This window comes from Chenopodium quinoa, unplaced genomic scaffold, assembly GCF_001683475.1.
Source record: "Chenopodium quinoa cultivar QQ74 unplaced genomic scaffold, ASM168347v1, whole genome shotgun sequence".
Lineage (NCBI taxonomy): Eukaryota > Viridiplantae > Streptophyta > Magnoliopsida > Caryophyllales > Amaranthaceae > Chenopodium > Chenopodium quinoa.
This window is the reverse complement of record NW_018742455.1, coordinates 409,791-430,398: the sequence shown is the minus strand read 5'-3', so window position 1 is coordinate 430,398 and position 20,608 is coordinate 409,791. Positions and strand designations below refer to the sequence as shown.

The window sequence follows — 20,608 nt, the reverse complement described above, 5'->3', positions numbered from 1 at the left end:
TTTCTAAACATTGAGTGTGCTCATCCAAAACGAGGCCAAATAGGCAACGAGGATATAAAGGAGTCAAGCGTTCGAAGGCTGCCCTAGTTTCTTCTATTAATTAACAAAATTGTTTCTCAAAATGGTACAATGGTAATTAAGATTATTAGTTTTAAATAACTGGTTAATCAATTACTCTTTGGCCTCGTATAGTTTGATGTAAAATGTTTAATGGAAAATGATTTTCCTTTTTTTTCCATTTTCCTTTTGTTTGGTTTGGGAACGATCGAAAAACAATTTTCCCAAGGGTAGAAAATTACGTCCTTAAAAATGGAAAACATTTTCCTTTACAATTACAAAAATAGAGAAGCCACATTTTCTTCCCTCCTCCATACCTACCTTTTTTACTTCCCTATTCCCTCTCATCTATCCTCACATTCCCACTCCTATTTTTTTTTTTTTTATGCAACCAAACGAGTAAGCTCCCATTAATATCTTGTATTAACAACTTTTGTTTATATAGTGACAATTCTGAAAATAATTACCTAGGAAATCACATTATATTATTCAAATATTACAACTTTATGTTCTTGCCCACGTGGACTTAGTTCTTTATTTTTATTCGTTAGTAACGCTCAGTGACGATGTTAGCAACACTGTACTTTTCATTCATTCACCATCAAGTGCATTTCATAACTAAAGAAAGTGAAAAGAGGATGAACTTGCGGCCAGTGATTATCTCATCTGCTATTAACCATGCGCAACGATCTTGTTAGATATTACTCCACCTTCTCGCCTTTTATGAATTGAGTAGAGGTGATCATTGGGCATTTGGGCGGATAGCTAAAAAATTAAGCCCGCTTCTCGAGTCGGGCTAAGCTTCGGGCCGGAATTTTTGTGCCCAAATCTGCCTAAAATGGTCGGGTGATAGGCCGTCGTCGAGCCTACCAAAGATAATGATTCCTATCTTGGTCTCACTAACAATAGTAAGGGTAAGAAAGGGTCGAACCCAAGAGAGGCGTTGAATCAACCACCGAGTACTACCGTTTAAATAAGCTAAATGAATTCTAAATTGGGTTGGTTTTGAGTAACTTCTTCTAATTCAACTCAACTAAAGCTAAGAGGAGATTAACAATATTAAGAGGAATCTAGGGCTCGGGTTATACCACTCAACTTCATCACAAATCACAATTAGCATGCTACAATCAAGGTAAATTAATGGGACAAATTAGGGGAAGTCATCTAAAGCACCCAACTACTCTCTCAAGCTAGAGGGATTACTTGAATCGTGAATACAACCTACTCTCGTGGTTACATAGCATAAAACAAGTGTTAAAGCATAATCACGATGACATAAACATTCCCTTGACCGGTAATCCCTATTCTCATGGCATTTCGGGTCAATTAAGCATAAGGGAGCTAACTCAAGTTCATCTCTCGATCCTTCGTTGAGAAAGCTTGGATAAATAGTTCTAGCAATGGCCATATACAAGAACTAAGCAATTAAACCACTTAAGCTCAACTAATCATCATCCCACAACAACCAAATTAGCACATGCAACAAGTAATTAGTGACTACATTGAGGGTTTTACCCAAACCCTAGAATTTAGACTACTCACAATCCATGGAGGTTAAAGCAATTAGAGGTTTCAAGCAATTCATGAACAAGTTCAAACTAAGGATTAAGCTAATTAACAATCTAAGCATGCAAGAATTAAGCAAGTAATCAACAACAAAGTAAAGAGAAGTAGAAAAGATGAGTAAGAAATGGTTACTATGAAGCTTCAAAGTGAGCAACAATGGTGGATTTTGTCTTCTACAATGATTGAATTTGAATGCTTCCAAGCTAAAAATTAAGAACTAACTAATGATTTGAGAATTTAATGTTCTAAGACTACAAACTAAGAGGAAAGCTCTAAAAAAACTGCATCCCCGTACAAATGAGCTCTAAAGGGGTATTTATATGACCCCCAAATAAGAAGGACGGAGAAAATAAGGAAGGAGTTCGACTGCAGGTCTGCACGAACGTGCCAGATTTGGCACGGACGTGCAAGGCTAAGCACGGCCGTGCCAAGTTTGGCATGGACGTGCAGGAGGGCCAAAATGGAGGCAGAAGCTTCTGCCAAGGTCTGCACGGACGTGCAGCTTTTGGCACGGACGTGCAGACTTGCACGGACGTGCTATCATCTTGCACGTCCGTGCAGGATGCCCTGCCTAGACTGCTTAACTTTGGGAAGCTGTAACTTCTACGTTTCTTGTCGGAAATGGACTTGTGACCAGTCGTTGGAAAGCTCTTGAGACGAACTTTAATCTCCAATTTGAATCGCTTCAAAAGGTTGATAAGATCAAAGTTATGGTTGGTTGAAGTTGACGCTTACGCAAACGACCTTTCAAGGTTCTCCAAAAGCTTTTCATTTCCCTTTAAGGCATTCCTCCTTCTTCCTCCATGGCTCTATCAACCAAGCTTTCCCTTATCCTTGCTCACTCATGCTTGATCATGTCCATAGTGCTAAAAATAGCTACATTACATCAAAAACACAAACAACCGGTGAAACATGGATGGTACAAAATTTGCATAAAAATAGGATAAAAAATGAACTTTGATGTCGATTAATAACGAAAACAAGGTTCAAAAGTACCCTAAAATCATGCCAAATAACAAGTTATCATCGGGCCGTGCGGGTTTTTTAGGCCGGGCCAACCGACCGGGCTAACTTTGATCACCTCTAGAATTGAGCTTCTATTCTCCACCTTCTCTTTCCTTCTAGCCGCTTCACCGTCGAATTTAAAGAAAACCCTAAGTAAACAAATGTAAAATTAAGGGAAAAGTTAAACTTGGAATAGTTAGATAGGTGTTTTTTGCAAAGGAAGATTTTCAACAATGGAGTTAACATACAAAGAGAGAAATTGTGAGCTTGGAAGAGGAGAGAGAAGATCCTTAGTTTTGTCTTCTTGTCAAACGTCGTTGATGCCCAATAATGAGAACCAACTTAACTCTCGATAACTCTATTTACATAGTTTATTACTGAATTTACAATGATACCCCTAGCAAACAAATGAAAATGACGAACAAACCCTTATATTAACAACAAATGTTAAAATAGGATATAAATATGTATTTTATCCAACCAACACAAAAGAAAATTAATTTGCAATTGTATATTTCCTTGAAAAAAAAGAAAAAAAAAACGTGAACTTTCCCAAAAAAAAAAAAAAATGAATTAAAAAAATATATATATATATATATATATATAAACCATTCCATATTTCCTTTCTTTCCAGAACTTTTATGCTAACTTATTTTTTTTGTTTAATAGTCACTGTTCTTCTTCTAGGGTTTCTTTTTGTATTTTCGATCATCTATTTCCTCTCAGAATTCGGGTATTTCAGCTAATTGAATTCAACCAGAGTTCAAATTAATCAACTATTTGCATTATTTTAGAGCTAATTCATTTCATTTGCGATGGATCCGAATAATTTGCCACCTGCTCAAAATGGAGCTCCACCTCTAATGAATGGTCACGATTGGCGGAGTCAACTTCTGCCGGAGTCCCGCCAACGAATTGTCAATAAGATGTGAGTTATTTTGTTACCAAAATTTATATTATACTTCGTATATGTGTATATTTTTGTGATGAATTCTTGCAATTCGGCAAATTCAGTGTGTTTGAAAATTTGGATTTATATACAGAATTTTTTATTTAACTGTGTTTGGTTATTGAATGATATTAGTTGATGTTATGGCTGATAAATTATGTGTTTTTATTGTTTCTTTGCTGAGTGAATCAATGCTATTGGTAGTAATGTTGGATGTTTTCCTTTGATAGTTAGTGATGTTAAATCATTGATTTAAAGAGTAGTGACTAATAGAGGTGTCAATTTGGATGACCGAATCGGGTCTGATTTCGGATCGGATTAATTTTTAAAGTTGAGTATGCTAAATTATGTCTACCACTCTACGCGAGTCCAAATCTGAATCGGATTGGGTCAGGTCGGTGTGCTTTTGACAACTCTAGTGACTAACAAGAGCTTTCTACATTAAACCAAATATTGAAACTTCGATATACTAAATACTATTGTGCTTTGATTTTTGATTCTTGAGTGGAAGGGCTGCTTCTTATAAGTTTATGTATTATAATCAACTAAGAATTGGTTGTGAAGCTATTAATATAAAATCCTTTGCAATTGTAGACTGGAAACTTTGAAGAGACATCTCCCATATTCTGGCCAAGAAGGGCTGCAAGAACTCAAGCAGATCGCCGTAAGATTTGAAGAAAAGATATATAATGCTGCTACGAGCCAGGTATCTTATGCTTCTCAAGTGGTTGCTTATATCTTAATCTTGATATTTTATTTTCGGCGTTTGGTTCTTCATATTTTAGACATTGTTGAAAATTCTTGGGTATCATTGCTCGTTTCTTATTGTACTGCAATTTCAGTCTGATTATCTGAGGAAGATATCATTGAAGATGCTCACAATGGAGGCACGATCTCATAATTCAGTCCCCAATGCTTCGCCCTCTAACTCTTCGAGCAGAAATCCCCTGGAAGGTATTCATATTTAGTAGGATTATTCTCTTTGTGTAGATTGTGTTTAAATCAAAACATTGGTAATGGATGTCTAATATAGGCAAGCTTGTCATTGATATATTGCCTAGATTCTCGAAGGTAAGGATTAAAAAAAAACTACTACAAAATACAGAGGAACTAATTTCTTTATTTGTGTTGTTCATGTCTACGTGTTCTATGAATCTCTTCTACTTGGATTGAGTTGCATATAGTGTGTTTTCTTGATAAAGTTATATACTGTTTTGTACTTTGTTTGTGTTCTATGAATCTCTTCTACTTGGATTGAGTTGCATATAGTGTGTTTTCTTGATATATTTATATACTGTTTTGTACTTCGTATATGATAAGGAATAAGATCTTTTCTACTCTATACTGACTGTCAATTATCTGTGCATTATTTGCCCATTTGAAGATTTGTCAATTGATGAGGCAGAGCAGCCACCACAAAGCCAGCAGCCGCAACACACTACACCAATTAACGAGGAGAACTGACAGCGAACAATTAGGAAGATAACAAAATTATTTTGTAATTACTTTGTATATAACCAAGAGGAGTGAATTAAAGAGGGCATTCAATTATTTTGTACTTTATGCCCTAGGAGATTAATCGCCTAAAGCACTTATGGAGATTGGTAGGCTAAATGTACTACCCTTGTGTTAAAGGCTTCTTTTAGTTTATGCAAAAAATTAAACTTTCCCTTTATTCCCGTCAAAAAAAAAAAAAAAAACACACGCACACACACTTTCCCTTTATTAGTGTTCTTGCTTGTTGAGTCATTTGTGAGCCGCGACTCAATTGCGTCTATTGCAACGCTGTGAAAATCATACCTAGACATTTTTTAGTGTTGGTACTGTGTTCAACAATTTCCAACAAATGTGAAAATCATACCTAGACATTTTTTAGTGTTGGTACTGTGTTCAACAATTTCCAACAAAGGTGAATAATTTGGGTAGTAGACTAGTAGTATTACCAATCACTCGTATTGATAGATTGTGTTAGTTTTCAAATTATTAGGGTACTAAATTGTTGGAGTTCTTGTGTTGAAATTATTTGATTATGAATAAGTAAATGTTGTTTATTTCTTTTTCATTATTATTTGCTTAGATTGTTTTGGGAAGTTTGAGTATCTTATTTGTTTTTGTATTAGTTTGCAACTTCTTAAGAATTTGGGTAGGTGGGTGATTCAAAGTTGTTATTGTAATAGTAAGTGATTCTGTGAGTTTAGTTTTAAGGTTCACAAGCCACTTTGGAAATAATGATCTTTTGATCTAATCTAAGATAATTTATCTAATAGAGTGTTTCATCCAACCTTCTAATTATAAATCATCCTGAGTTAGATGAAAAGATACTGATGTAATGAATCATTCTAAACGAATATCATTATTCCAAAATGACTTGTGAGCTTAAAAATCTTATTGAATCACTTAAAATAGCAACTTTGAATCACTCAATCACCCAACTACTCAAAATGTTGCGGACTAACACAAAACCAAATAAGATTTTTGCACTTCCCATAACAATCTTTTGTGAATAAAAACCAACATTTGCTTATTATAATAATAATAAATAAAAACTTCACTCTTGTAAAAAAAGAAAAAAAATTCCAACACAATAACTTCATTACCCTTTAAAAAAATAAAAATTGTCAAAAATAAAAAATAAAAAATTCATTACCCAAAAAACTTAAAAGCTAAATATGCATAATTTACTTTACTTTAAATATACAAAAAACTAAAACATTGCTTTGAATTCAAATTACCGATGACATTTTTCAATATACTCCGTAGCTACACCCTTATATGTTTCGGGCTTTCATAACCAAAATCTATTCTATTATCTAATACTAAAACAAAACATTGCTCACATCAATTCTCCTCAAAACTGGATACGTGTCGTTTTCTTATGAAATATTTTCCCGCCTAAAACCATTGATGATGTCATTATTTATTTGTGATACTTTTAATTTTGATATTTATTTTTATTTAATTTTATTTATTTTATTTTTTTTGTGATATTTCATAAACAAGCTAAGTAAATGCTTTCAACAACTTTTTTCATCAGAAAAAAAAATAAAAAAATCAACAACTTTAATCTAGAAAATCGGAGTATAGTAAATTGAATAGCAACTTTATACCTTTCTTTTGATTTAAAGATCTACCCCGTATAATTTCCTCTCCTCAATTCCTTATCACTAATATTCAAACGTCCAAAAAATTCATGAAATATCTAAACTACTATGTATAGTCGTATATTCATTTCAAGAAATCTCCTTCCAATGAGCTTATATCAAAATTGAAAGATTAATTGTATATACAAGTGTTACACTACAATTTTTTTTTGTTAAAACTGTGCATTGCACGGGAATAATCTAGTTAAAAAAGAAAAAAAAAAAAGCAGTGCTAATTTTTGTAAAAAAAAAGTATCATGACACGAATAAAAAAATCAATTTGATTTGCCAAACTGTTGGTTGCAAAATTCGTAAATGGCATCGAAAATTTGCAACATTATTCGCAAGTCACACCTTATTTGAATTTTATTTTAAGGATAATACAGTTCACTATTACTATATACATCATCCCATTTTTGTGTCACACTTATCCATGCATATTTAAAATTGTTTTTTTTACAACCAAATATTTTAGATTGATAATACAATAAGGGTCTGTTCTCATTGATTGAACTCAGCTGAACCTGAACTGAGCTGAACTGAAGTGAAATGAAATGAATATTTTATAAGAGAAGGAAATTAGGAGCTGAACTGAACTGAACTGAGCTGAGCTGAACTGAATTGAATTGAACTGAATTTCAACGTATGAGAACATGCCCTAATACCTTTAGGATCTTGCTAATAGATGCCCTCGGAGCGTTAGATTAACATTTATAATACTTCCTAAAGTGGTATTAATTTAGGAATTCATGACAAAATCACGCGTCGATAAGTGTAATTAATGTTCATTTTAATTCAATATTTGTACTATAAATTATCTTATCCAACGCCACCGGGCGTTCCCAACTTTTTATTATTTTAATTTTAATAATCCCTTTTCTCACAGTTCTTCTCGCATTTAATTTATGTGAAATATTCACATAGTATCACTTTTTGATTTCCAACAAACCCTAGTTACATAATATTTTACCAAATTTAATTAATTTCTTACCAATTAAAATGCTGTAATTAAAAAAAAAAAAAAGGAATTGATAGGAATCTTTTATGGAAGAGCATAAAAAAATTCATTAACCAATTTCGGACCCAGGTATGGACCTGCCGAGTCCGGACTTAGAACCCATAATGCCACAACCGGATTCCAATTTTTTGGAACTGGTTCCGTCTCCGGTTTCGGTTCTCATTTTTAAAACCTGATATAACATCCTAATGCTAGTGTAGGCTAACAACTTGACAAGGTCTTACCCAGCAATCGTATTAAATACGAAGTAGCAAGACTTGAGAAGCTGTTCTTCTTGTTTTTCCTTTATTTGACCATAATTTAAAACCAATTTTCTCTCTCCTCTTCTTCCAAGAACTTCAACACCACCTTTCTTCTTCTAGGGTTTCCTTTCCGATTTCCGATCATCATTTTCATATGTTTCTTCCCAGAATTTGGGGATTTCAGCTGATTGAATTCAATTAGAGGTGCAATTAATCAATCATTTATATTAATTAATAATTTATATCTGATTTATAGCAATGGATTCGAATAATTGGCGACCTGCTCAAAATGAAGCTCCACCTCCAATGGATGGCGGCGATTGGCGGAGTCAACTTCTGCCGGAGTCCCGCCAACGAATTGTCAATAAGATGTGAGTTATTTTGTTACCAAACTTTATATTATTCTTCGTAAATATGTATTTTTTTGATGAATTTTGATGAATTCTTGTCATTTAGCGAATTCGATTTGTTTGAGAATTGGGGTTCATAAACAGAATTTTTGATGTAACTGTGTTAGGTTATTGAATGAGATTGATGTTATAGCTAGTAAATTCTCTGTGTTTTTTTTTTGTTTCATTACTGAGTGATGGAGGCTTTCAATGCTATTGGTAGTAATGTTATTAATTTGGCGAATTCAATTTTTTTATTTAATAAAAAATATATGGATGAAACGTTTATACATCAGTAATTGATTGAAAAATTGTTCCTTGTATTTATTTTAATCTCTTGCTCTGCCCATGTTATTTTTATTGTGTCACAAAAGAACCCTCCGCTATAAATGAGTTAGGGTGTAATTGAGTTGTTAGGAAAAGAGAAAGGTTAGTTTTTGTTTTTGGGCATTGAGAGTGGAAAGTGTTTTGAGGCGAGTTAAAATATATCGAAGGGTGTTTTCCGATTTTCATGAATAAGTACGGTGACTATGGTCTATGTTATGACACCCGACACGCCAGGGAGTAAGTGTCGAGTGAAGTTTTAAAAGAGGAGAAAAGAACAAAAATCCCCTAATTTTGCAATTGAGGTACTTTGAGACAGCTATGGAGCTTGAAAGCATAAGGCTTTTACTCACTGGCGTGATGCACATTCACCATTATATTTGCCGGCATGAATGGATGTTCACCGTAACGGCTAGCGTTGCATGTAGCTAGGGAGGGGGTGAGGGGGTAGAGGGAGGAAGTGGTTTTTATTTTTTTAGTGAGATTACTTGTTGGCTCATAAACTTTAAAGCCATTTACTCACGTGACTTCTCAACTTGCCTTGCTTCTGACTCACCTTTCTATCTTTATTGATTTTTTAGATGTAGCTCGAATCAAGGCTTTGTTCACCTCCTGAATAAAAAAGCAACAAAACATGTAGTATTTGCAATATATTTGTGGTGAAATTTAGACTAGTAATATTTTTTTGTATATGAAACATGTGGTGTAGTAATCATAATTTGTTGCATATTCTTTTTTATTTGATTGAAGATGATCGATCAAGTGATGTTCATGACTTCCAAATTGATTAATGTATAAGCATACTTATCCATAAAAATGAATATATATATAAGAGCATCTTTGATTTCTCAATAGCCTGCTCTTAATAGTTAATAGAGTCATTTACAGCCCTTAAACATTTTCAAGGCAATTAGATTGCATTTAGCTCACTATATTAGGTACCTGTTCTTCTCATTAGAAATCCGATTCATTAAAGTGATTGCTCTGTAACTTTGAATATTTAGACATTCCATAATGGCTTTAGGGTTATATGTATAGTTGGTTCTGGATCGGCAAAATGTATGTATATGAGTACAAACGGAGGTTAGATGGGAACTTGAAGCTACCCGTGATGATGGATTAAACTTTACCAGCTTTGTGTTGAAGTTAGTGTTTATCAGGTGAAATTTGGTTAGTACTGTTACATTGGACAAGATGGGTACACTGTTGCTTTATTGATTCAACCAAGAAATTTTTCTCTGTAGCAAAATTGGGGCCCACATTTTGGAAAATGGTTTAAATAGCAGCTACCAGGTCTGGGTATTTTATGGATGATTTCCTTTGATAGTGGGTAATGTAAAAAATTGGAATTTTTGGGTCAAAATTATGGAATTTTTCACATAATAGCCAAGTCGGACGCTTGGACACGTACCCGTGTCGGACATGGTACCCGAGTGGCCGAGTCCATGTAACGTAAAATACAATTATATCACTAAAGTATTAGCAGTTGTTTATGAAATAACTATGGCTAGTGCCAATAGTTGACCAGTATAAAAAGAAAGAAATTGAAGCTGACAGATCATGGTAATACAAGAACGTATGCAGAACTATTATTGGTTAGTACCAATACTCCAGATTCTTGTGATTTTTGCACAGGGTCACTACCTTTAATGTCCTAGCTGAACCATTATTATTGGTTTTAATACCTTGTAATATATTGTTGCGGACAAATGAATCAACTGCTAAAAGGCCATTGTAGGAACACTATCCCCATTTATTTTTATAGGTGGATATAATTTTGAATCACTTTGCTGTAGCCACCAGGTTCACCAATGTAGGCCATCATATCACACTTGCTTCCTGAAAATTTTAGAGCCCTTTTGAGGAATGCTGTAAATTTTATAGATGAATGTAATTCTTTTCGTTAAGTAATTCTGTGAAAAGGAAATGTGCTTAAACATGGTTTATAATTGTAGATACTTATACATGGTGAATGCTAGATTCTTGACATTGTAGTAGCAACTACCTCTGATTCTGAGTTATTCTACTGCTAAAGTTGCTTCTGTAAATTACTTCATTGTCAGCGTGATCTTTATTGAAGTTTTAACTTTATTTTCTAATATTTGATTGGCCATGAGGGGAAACAGTCAAATGTGGTATATGTTATAATCATGTGGTATAGTAGCGTACTTTGATTTGAGAGTTGAAAGGGCTACTTCTTATAGGTTTATGTATTATAATCAACTAAGAATTGGTTGTGATACTATTTAATTGATATCCTTTGCAATTGTAGAATGGAAACTTTGAAGAGACATCTCCCATTTTCTGGCCAAGAAGGACTGCAAGAACTTAGGCAGATTGCCATAAGATTTGAAGAAAAGATATATAGTGCTGCTACGAGCCAGGTATCTTATGCATCTCAATTGGTTGCTTATCTTTTAATCTTGATAGTTAATTTTTTGCGTTTGGTCTTCACATTTTAGACATTGCTGACGATCCTTGGGTATCACTTTTTATTTCTTCTTGTACTGCAATTTCAGTCTGATTATCTGAGGAAGATATCATTGAAGATGCTCACAATGGAGTCAAAATCTCAGAATTCACTCCCCAATGCTTTGCCTTCCAACTCTTCTGGTATGAGCAGAAATCCTCAGGATTCAGGTATTCATATTTAGAAGAATTATTCTTTTTTGTGTAGATTGTGTTAAGTCAAAATATTGTTTATTGGTGCCTATATTTGCAAGCTTATCATTGACCCCCCTGAACCCCCCCCCCCCCCTTCTTTTTTTCTTTTCCTGGTTTTTGCTTAGTTTCTCCAAGGTAGCTTTTAATGTACTTTTTTTTTGAATTCTTTTTTCTTAGTAGAATAATAAAGATCAGAACTTGTTGCTTTTCGATTGATGGAAAAGGATATACTGACAGTCAATAATTTCATTAGTTGCATCTGTGGATCATATGAAGTAAATCTTGTACTCACTCAACTTGTTTTTGGCTTGTCTTCTGCTTTTCAAATCAGACCAAAGGCCTTTTATGTCTCGTTGAATAATGATAACTGAACAACTTAGTGTATTGCCCTCCCACACTAAGCATGTTCCGGTATTCCCCCACCCCTCTGAAAAAAAAAAAAAAAAAAAATTCTGAAGGCTCAAGCATCTGTTGAAATAATTATGAAAGCCATGATTACTTTGTTTTGGAGAGCAAGGTTATGCGTCTATGGCCAAAAATTTCATGCATATTATAGAATAGACTCATAGTCTTGTTCTCCTAAACTTTTCTACCCTGTCTCCCATGTATATAAGTCCTCTTTCTCTTCTTTGTTTCAGTGAAACCTGGTCATAAGCCACTTCACGAATTTGAGAATCACTCTATGCAGTTACTCAGTATATCTTACTTTGGCTAACATAGGGGTTCCATACTTTCTGTAATTCAATAATATTCAATGTTAAGCTAATTCTTTCATAATCTTGTATTATCTGCTTGTTTTTGTGGTCTGCAGAGTAATTTGGTAATACCCTGGTTTATCGTATCATATATGCAACTGTAATAAGACTACCAGCTGATAATGTTCAATGTATTCTTGATGCTACCTAAGTTCTTTTTGTGAGGTCATGACAGTGTTTAGACTGTTTTAGGTGATTCTAGTGGATATTTGTAGTTTGCGCACTGCTAAAATCATATCTTAGTGTTTGTTTGTACTAAATTCTACTATTTACAAAAAAAAAAAAAAACAAAAAATTCTAGAGTGAATAAATGAATAATGGCTGCATTGATTCTTACTGCTACTAGTGTAGGAATCTGTTATCCTCTACTGTGGCTGTTACTGTCTTCTCTGTAATTTGTCATTCAAACTCACTAAAGCTTCTGAAATTAGTGACAAATGTGTTTATAACTTACCCCACTCACTTGTCCACTTCTGTTTTTTTTTTTTCTTTTCTCAGTACCTTCTCAAAATATGCAGTTCCAAGTGCAGAATCAGAGTCAATCTGTTCCCCATCAGATGGCGTCTAATCAGTCTCAAGCCCGGCAGCAGATTTTAGCTCAGAACATGCAAAACAACATAGGTTCTACAGGGATGCAAACTACTGCCAACTTGCCAAATTCTTTGCCATCTGTTAATGGATTGGCACAGAACATGCCAAATGTTCCTCAGAATACCAGCGTGCAGAGTATTTCTGGCATCTCACAAAACTCAATGGGAAATACGATGAATCAGGCAGTCTCATCCACTATGTTTACAAATGCCCAAAGGCAGTTGCAAGGTCGACAGCAACAGGTTGCTTCCCAGCAGCAGCAGCAGTCCCAAAATAATTCACAATACATGTACCAGCAACAATTGCAGCAACAGATGATGAAGCAGAAGTTACAGCCGGGAAATATCCAACAACCAATCATGCAGACATCATTACAGCAACAACCACCACCATCACAGCAACAACAAACACCATCACAGTCTCAGCAAAACTTGCTACAGGCTAATCAGCAACCGATCATGCAAACCTCATCTGTTATGCAGCCTTCTATGATATCTGGGTTACAACAAAACCAACAATCTTCTATTCAACAGCCATCTCAGTCTGTGCTTCAGCAGCATCAACAGTCAGTGGCCAGGCAGCAACAACAGTCGCAGCAACAGCCACAACAGACTCCTATAATTCAGCAACAGCAAACGCAGTTATCCCAGCAATCAATGATGACATCCCAGGGCCAACAGCAGCAGCAGTTAATGGGACAGCAGCCAAACGCTGCCAATATGCAACAAAATCAACTGATTGGCCAACAGAGTAATATCTCTGATATGCAGCAGCAACAACAGCAGAGACTGTTGGGACAGCAGAATAATCTTCAAAATATGCCATCACATCAGAACATGCAGCAGCAACATATGATGAGTCAACAAAGCAATCTCTCAAACATGCATCAGCAACAATTAGGGCATCAAAGTCATGCTGGGGGACTTTCACAGCAGCAACTGATGGGAACACAGTCGGGGAATGCTAACATGCAGTCAAATCAACACTCAGCTCACATTATGCAACAACCCAAGGCTGCGGCTCCGCAACAGAATCAAAATGCTCCTTTATTGCCAAGTGGTGGGCAGCCAGCACAGCCACAATCACAGTCACAGCAGCAATTGATGTCACAGCTCCAATCTCAGTCAGGTCTACAACAGCAACTGGGTTTGCAGCAGCAGACAAATTCCGTTCAACATAATATGCAGCCTCGGGTGCAAAATCCAAATTCTTTGCTTCAGCAGCAAAATATCATTGATCAGCAAAAGCAGTTCCAACCACAAAGAGCTCCTCCCGAGGCACCATCAAGTATTTTTCTTCTTACCTTAATTATCTTCTGTGATGGTTTTTTATCGTAATTTTTTTCCCCTATATGCTATCTTCTTGCTTTAATGCATGAACTATGCATTGATAAATTAATGCCTTGTATTTTCTCTTCTACAGCTTGTGCAATATTCTTCTGCATTTAATTTTTGTTCTACATTGAGTACTTTGAAGGATAGTATCTATACTTTTTTCTCACCCAAATAATCTTAGTGTTTTCTTACCAAATAATCTTAGTGTTTCTCACCAAATAATCTTTTAGTGTTTCCTCTTCATCTAGACAGTTTAATTTCATGTTGTATTGGTTGTTGTCTTTGAATGTTCTCACTGTTGTTAGGTAGGTTAGTAAGTATTTTAATGGTCCTTACTTGCTGATGTTTCCATGCTTTGGATGTATGCTTTAGGAGAAAACATTAGTGCTTCATATCTTTTATAGTTCTTGTCTTCTGATGCTATATCTCTGTTTTTGGGGTTTAATTAATTTCACTTTTCCATCACTATCCAACTTATTTAAATTCTGTAGTTCTTGTGTATTAGCTAACACTAATGCCTTTTAAATAGGTTCTTTGGATTCCACTGCTCAGACTGATAGTACAAGTGTTGGTGACTGGCAAGAAGAGGTCTATCAAAAGGTGACTATTTACCTCCCCCTGCTGATCTTCTGCTATAATTTGGTTTTCAAATATATATTGTGCATGCTTTACTCCTTATATTCTGAAATAAGTTCATCTTCACGTTTACACTGATTTTAAGAATGTCAGGTGACTTGATGTGAGTGGACCAATTTCCCCTTCACATAGCCTTTGCAAAAGTCATGTATTATTCCATTGTCCAATTATAGAAAAGCTGTGTACGTTTGTGTGTTACGATTGGAGGTAGACAGAAGAGGGGGGGGGGGGTTGATGTTACACCCAAAACATCAAGGACACTTATAAAATTCTACATAAGCACGTTGAACAAAAAAAATCTCAGAACTAAAATCAAGTTGCATGCCATGTTAGAAAAATCAGGAACCAATTAAAGTTGAAGGAAATAAAAAAAACATTGGAAATTACAAACTCTTGTATACTATATTAATGCTAGAAAACCATAATAGAGCTGGGAAAAAAAGGTACATCACCTAAGTTTGCGTCAGCAGAATCAGAGAAGAGTGTTGCGTTGCTTTTCTGCCTCTCTCTTCCTATCTTGTGCAGTAAATTGGGTTTTGAACCTTGAGAAGAACTGGTAGGAATTACTTAGAAATGAAGTATGGTGGTGGGGGGCTTAGTGCTTGACTCCCTACAGTATCAGATTCCAATGCCAAATTTTCCATCTTAACAATATAAAGGAATGAAAGCCATTGCATTTCAAATATCCCTACCGCAAGCACCCTAAATAAAAACAGAAGACATCCCAACAAATAATTTGGAATTTCATATTGGGATGGAGGCGATACTTAAAACTTGGAAGTCTATAAAATGTGGGGTTGGAGTTACCTTGTTAATTCGTTATGAGAGATTTTTACTCCGTGGTTTTGTAATATTTTTTTGATTGGCAAAACCTTATTAAAAAAAAAGGGTTGTCTCACTGAGTTCTATATGCTTTTATGATTTTTTGAAGGTGCGAAAAGCCGAAAACATAATATATACGATAATATGATGAAAGTGTTTCTTCTTGGTATTTGCTTTTACTTTTTTCTTGCTTTGTTTGTTCTGTGGCTGATGCTTTTGAATAGTTACTAAAATAACGTGCTGATCATTATCTTCTTGGGTTTTGATCGACAGATTAAAGCTATGAAGGACATGTACTTTGCAGATCTTAATGAGATGCACCAAAAAATTGCTATGAAACTACAACAGGTATCTGACCTTCTAATTATGAAATCTAATTGAGGTTGTGTGTGTGTGTGTGTGTGTGTGTGTGTGTGTGTTTTTTTAATATAATTTATCTTTGCTAATCTTATTGCCATGTGTGTCCTATTACCATGTAAAGCCTGATCAAGATATGATATGTGCACAAGATTTAACTAGTCCATTTCCCATCTTGTTAAGGATCATTATACTCTTGGCTTTTTTCTGCTTAACGTATTATTATTTTTTTCAAAATTAAGTTGCATTGCACTTTAAGGGATATTCTCCTTTTTTTGCCGAAGAATTGTCTATCAGCTGTTGTTACTTTTTGCTAATTTGATTCTAATCATTTCACTTGTAACAGCATGAATCTCTCCCTCAACAACCAAAGATGGACCAGGTGGAGAAGCTTAGAATATTTAAAAATATGTTGGAGAGGTTAATGCAAGTTTTACAAGTAGCAAAGAACAGTATTCTACCAACTCATAGAGAGAAATTGCCATCATTTGAGAAGCAGATTGTTGGGTTACTTAGTACAAACAGGCCTAGGAGGCCAATTCAACCAGGGCAAATCCTCCCTCCTCAGATGCAGAATTTGCAACCATCACAGCAGCCTCATTCTCAAATTTCTCAAGCACAATCACATGGGGTCGGTGTCAATCCACAGATGCAGTCTATGAATCTACAAGGTTCTGCTGCCACAATGCAACAGAACAATGTGCCGAGCTTGCAGCATGGTTCAGTCCCATCTTTATCTGGTGTCACATCCTCGCTGCATAGCATGGCGAGTTCATTACAGGCCAATCCCAATATAGATTCTGGACAGGGAAGTGCTCCTAGTTCTATGCAGCAAGTTGCAATAGTGTCTTTGCAGCAGAATCCGGTTAGTGCTCCTCAGCAGGCGAATGTTAATTCGTTGCAATCACAGAATGGAGTCGGTATGTTACAGCCGAACATTAACACTCATCAATCAAATTCAAATATGCTCCAAAACCAGCAACTGAAGCAGCATCAGGAGCAGCAGATTCTGCAAAACCAGCAATATAAACAGCAGCTCCAGAATAGGCATATGCAACAGCAGCTGATACAAAAGCAGCAGCTGTACCAACAGCAACAGCAGTTACAACAAGCAAAACAACAACAACAAGCTTCACAAATTTCAGCTCATCAGATGCCTCTACTGCATCAAAATGATGTAAATGACAAGATGAGACAGGGGTTAAGATCAGGTGCTTTCCCTCAGCATCTCTCATCAGCTCAGCGGTTTGCACATCAGCAGTTAAAGCCTGGGGCTTCTTTCTCTGTTACTTCACCTCAATTGTTTCAGGCAGTGTCGCCACAAATCAACCAGAATTCCCCGCAAATTGATCAGCAAAATCTGCAATCTATCTCTAAAGGTGGAACCCCTTTGCAATCAGCTAACTCACCCTATGTTCCTTCGCCGTCAACCCCCTTGGCGCCATCTCCTATGCCTGGTGATGCTGAGAAACCTGCTGTTTCCTCACTCTCAAATGCTGCAAATATTGGAAATCAACAAAGTGGTGCACCTGCTGCTACTCAATCTCTTTCAATTGGAACTCCTGGTATATCGCCGTCTCCTTTGTTCGAGTGTGCTGGGCCAGATGGTGCTCATGGTAATAACTCTGCAGTTGTTTCTGGGAAATCCAGTTTAACAGAGCAACCACTTGATCGCTTGTTGAAAGCTGTAAGTAGAATGGCTTATTTGTTTCTCACAAATAAGGAAATACTTATTCTGTTTTTATTACTTGCAACAGACCTTGGCACACTATTTGAGAAAGTGATTAGAAAAGGTAAATGGACAAATTAATAAAATTAAGCCTTAACAACTTTACACTTTCTTCTTATTGGTGGTAAACTTATTTCAGTTAATTTGTCCGATTACCTAGTCTAATGTCGTCATTAAAGTGCGTGCCAAAGTGTTATTTTGCAAGTAAAAAAAGGCGGAGGAAGTATGTCTTGGTTTATGGAGGAAAAAAAAAGATTTTCATGGATAATTAATTTTTTGTTTATAATTTTTTTAACAGGTAAAGTCAATATCCCCTAAAGCATTAAATGCATCAGTCTGTGACATTGGTTCAGTTGTCAGTATGATTGATCGTATTGCTGGATCTGCTCCTGGTAATGGTTCTAGAGCTACAGTTGGTGAGGACTTAGTGGCAATGACAAAGTGTCGCTTGCAAGCTAGAAATTTTCAAACCCAAGAAGGAAGTACGGGAACAAAAAGAATGCGCCGTTATACTAGTGCAATGCCCTTAAATGTTACAGCAACTATTGGCAGCATGAATGATAACTTCAAGCAATTCACTGGATCTGAGACATCTGATCTAGAGTCAACTGCAACATCTAATGTCAAGAAGGCCAGACTTGAGGTAATGTTTGTGTTGTATTGACGATTATAGTGTGGTTTTGTTTGTTCTAAATATGCCGAAATGGTTATTGGATGGGGATGTTTTTTCACACTTTCTTAATCATTCTTCCGCCATCTTTATTTACTTGTCATTTGCTGTGAAAGCCAAATTTTTAAGTAAACATCATTTATTATATTGCTTCCCCGTATTCTTTTGTGTTTCAACAAAGCACAGTTTCCCACCATAATTAAATTAAATGCTTAATTTTATGAGTATAGATAATTGACCAGTATTTTGGGACATTCTATAAAAGAAAATATGACGTTCTTCCAAGGATGAGGGAAGTATTAAACATTGGGACATTTTTCGTTGGAAAGGTGATGTAGGCTTTCAGAGTTTCAGGATCCAGAGTGGAGTAGATTCCTAATTGAACAAGTATGTTTATTTTGAGACTACAATGTTTCAAGATAGTACGCTATGTGGGTAAATGGTATATTGAAGTACCAAGTCCTCCCAACTGTGCATTCTTTTTGTCTTAATGAACTGATCATGTGTGATGCACTTATGCTGTTATGCCCACTATTCATCTGTCTCTTTGGATATAAATGATTGGTAAATTATTGTTATGTTAGTTGTGACTTTTTATATGAGTTATTAGGATTGCGTTAATAGTTTAACCTGCAAAGTGCAAATTGAGACTACTGGAAGATTTTTGATATGGCTATTTGTTTAGGCCTCTCCATTTAAGAGCTCGATGGCTATTTCAATTTGTTATAGTTAAGATTTATGATTTGTTTTGCAGGTTAATCATGCCCTTTTGGAAGAAATCAGAGAAATTAATGACCGTCTTATAGATACTATTGTTGATGTCAGTGATGAAGATATGGATCCTTCGGTAGCAGCTTCAGCTTCTGAAGGCAGTGAAGGAACCATTGTCAGGTGCTCTTTTAGTGCTGTATCTCTAAGTCCAGACTTGAAGTCGCACTACACTTCAGCCCAGATGGTAAGTTCTTTTAACTCATTTTTAACAATTATATACCATTATGGAATTTTATCATTATCTCTTCGTGACTTTATTGCTCTTTTTTTTATTATTTATTTTTTATGCAGTCACCAATTCAACCGTTGAGATTGCTGGTTCCTGTAAATTATCCAAATTGTTCCCCCATTTTGTTGGACAAGTTACCAGTTGATGTTAGGTGAGCTTTAACAGATCTTAACTTTCTTGTATTCTGGTGTCTTTTCACCACTTTACCTATATAGGCTGATGAGTATCTCTTCTATTGGATTAATTAAGGAGGCAAATATACAATAGGTTCACTAAACGTATTCATCTTGGCCGGTTGTCTTGTATTTGATTTTTAACAATTTATTTCACCATTAACAATTGCATAAAGCACAAAAGACGGTAACTAATATCTCCTTAATGACAATAATAGTTCCTGTGTGGTGGACAAGCTACTTAGTTGTGGTCTAATTATCTGAAATACAATTCGTGAATAGATTATGCATTTTGGGTATGTTTACCTCTTTTCAATAGTCATTATGGTAAAAAAAAAAAAAAAAAAAAAAAAAAAAAATAATGTTATCCAGTAATTTGAGATTAAAATGTTCCATTGTCGTTTTGTAGTAATGAGTATGAAGATCTTTCAGTGAAGGCAAAGTCAAGATTTAGCATCTCTCTTCGTAGTCTTTCTCAGCCAATGTCTCTCAAGGCGATAGCAAGGACATGGGATGATTGTGCTCGGGCTGTCATTTGTGAGTATGCACAACAGAATGGTGGAGGGACCTTCAGTTCAAAGTATGGAACTTGGGAAAATTGTTTAAGCGCTGCTTGATCTTCTATACCTTCAAAGTTCAAGCCTGGGTTAAAATTTTCCAGAGCCCTAGACTTGGAAATCATTTTGTTGCAGGAGACTTAGACCAAAGCTTGAAGTTTGTGAATAGAATGTGCAAGCCAAACAAGTCCTTTGAGGGTAGTCTATAACTGTTCATATAGTGTATTTATTTGTCTATTGTTACACTACCCAAAATCCAAGATCCTACTGCTGGAAGATCTGAGCTTGAGTCTCATTACTCTAGGGTTGGATTTCTCTTCCATCCTCCTGTGATAGCGGCCTCCAAACTCAGTAAATTTGTATAAAAAGCAAAAGTTTGCCGGGGGCTACTTGAATCGAATAATGGTAGTGAATACTTGTAGCATTCGCTTTATGGTATCCTAGTGGCTTTTAACTAAATATGTTTGATGGTTGATTTAACCATTTATTACAATGCCGGTTTAGTATGAATGTAATGAAAAACTTGGCCATTGTGAAGGAATCAAGGAGTTTATCGATGCTCGGCTTCCACCCACCAAAGCCTCAGTACAAGCTAACTAGCCCAAGGGAGACCTTGCCAGTCAACCTGCA

General features: G+C 35.5%; 2 protein-coding genes across 4 annotated transcripts; both read left to right on the top strand.

Moving 5' to 3' along the window:
• Positions 1–3,237: 3,237 nt before the first annotated feature.
• Positions 3,238–5,252, top strand: LOC110718071 (mediator of RNA polymerase II transcription subunit 15a-like). 2 transcript variants are annotated; one of them, XR_002510829.1, is made up of 4 exons: positions 3,238–3,556; positions 4,172–4,283; positions 4,420–4,648; positions 4,962–5,252. XR_002510829.1 is itself a non-coding variant. In XM_021896873.1 (4 exons), exons 1-4 carry the CDS (start codon positions 3,444–3,446, stop codon positions 5,039–5,041), a joined length of 417 nt encoding a protein of 138 aa, XP_021752565.1. In that variant the 5' UTR covers positions 3,238–3,443; the 3' UTR covers positions 5,042–5,252. The 2 variants fall into 2 exon arrangements, 1 of the variants encoding a protein (XP_021752565.1); XM_021896873.1 differs by having other exon boundaries at positions 4,420–4,531.
• Positions 5,253–7,986: 2,734 nt separating this feature from the next.
• On the top strand, positions 7,987–20,437 carry LOC110718040 (mediator of RNA polymerase II transcription subunit 15a-like). Of its 2 annotated transcripts, none has more exons than XM_021896850.1 (11): positions 7,987–8,348; positions 10,963–11,074; positions 11,210–11,303; positions 12,608–13,987; positions 14,564–14,634; positions 15,766–15,840; positions 16,196–17,536; positions 17,877–18,221; positions 19,003–19,203; positions 19,311–19,399; positions 19,831–20,437. In XM_021896850.1, exons 1-11 carry the CDS (start codon positions 8,236–8,238, stop codon positions 20,036–20,038), a joined length of 4,029 nt encoding a protein of 1,342 aa, XP_021752542.1. In that variant the 5' UTR covers positions 7,987–8,235; the 3' UTR covers positions 20,039–20,437. The 2 variants fall into 2 exon arrangements, with proteins under 2 accessions (XP_021752542.1, XP_021752537.1); XM_021896845.1 differs by having other exon boundaries at positions 8,236–8,348; positions 11,210–11,330.
• Positions 20,438–20,608: the final 171 nt, after the last annotated feature.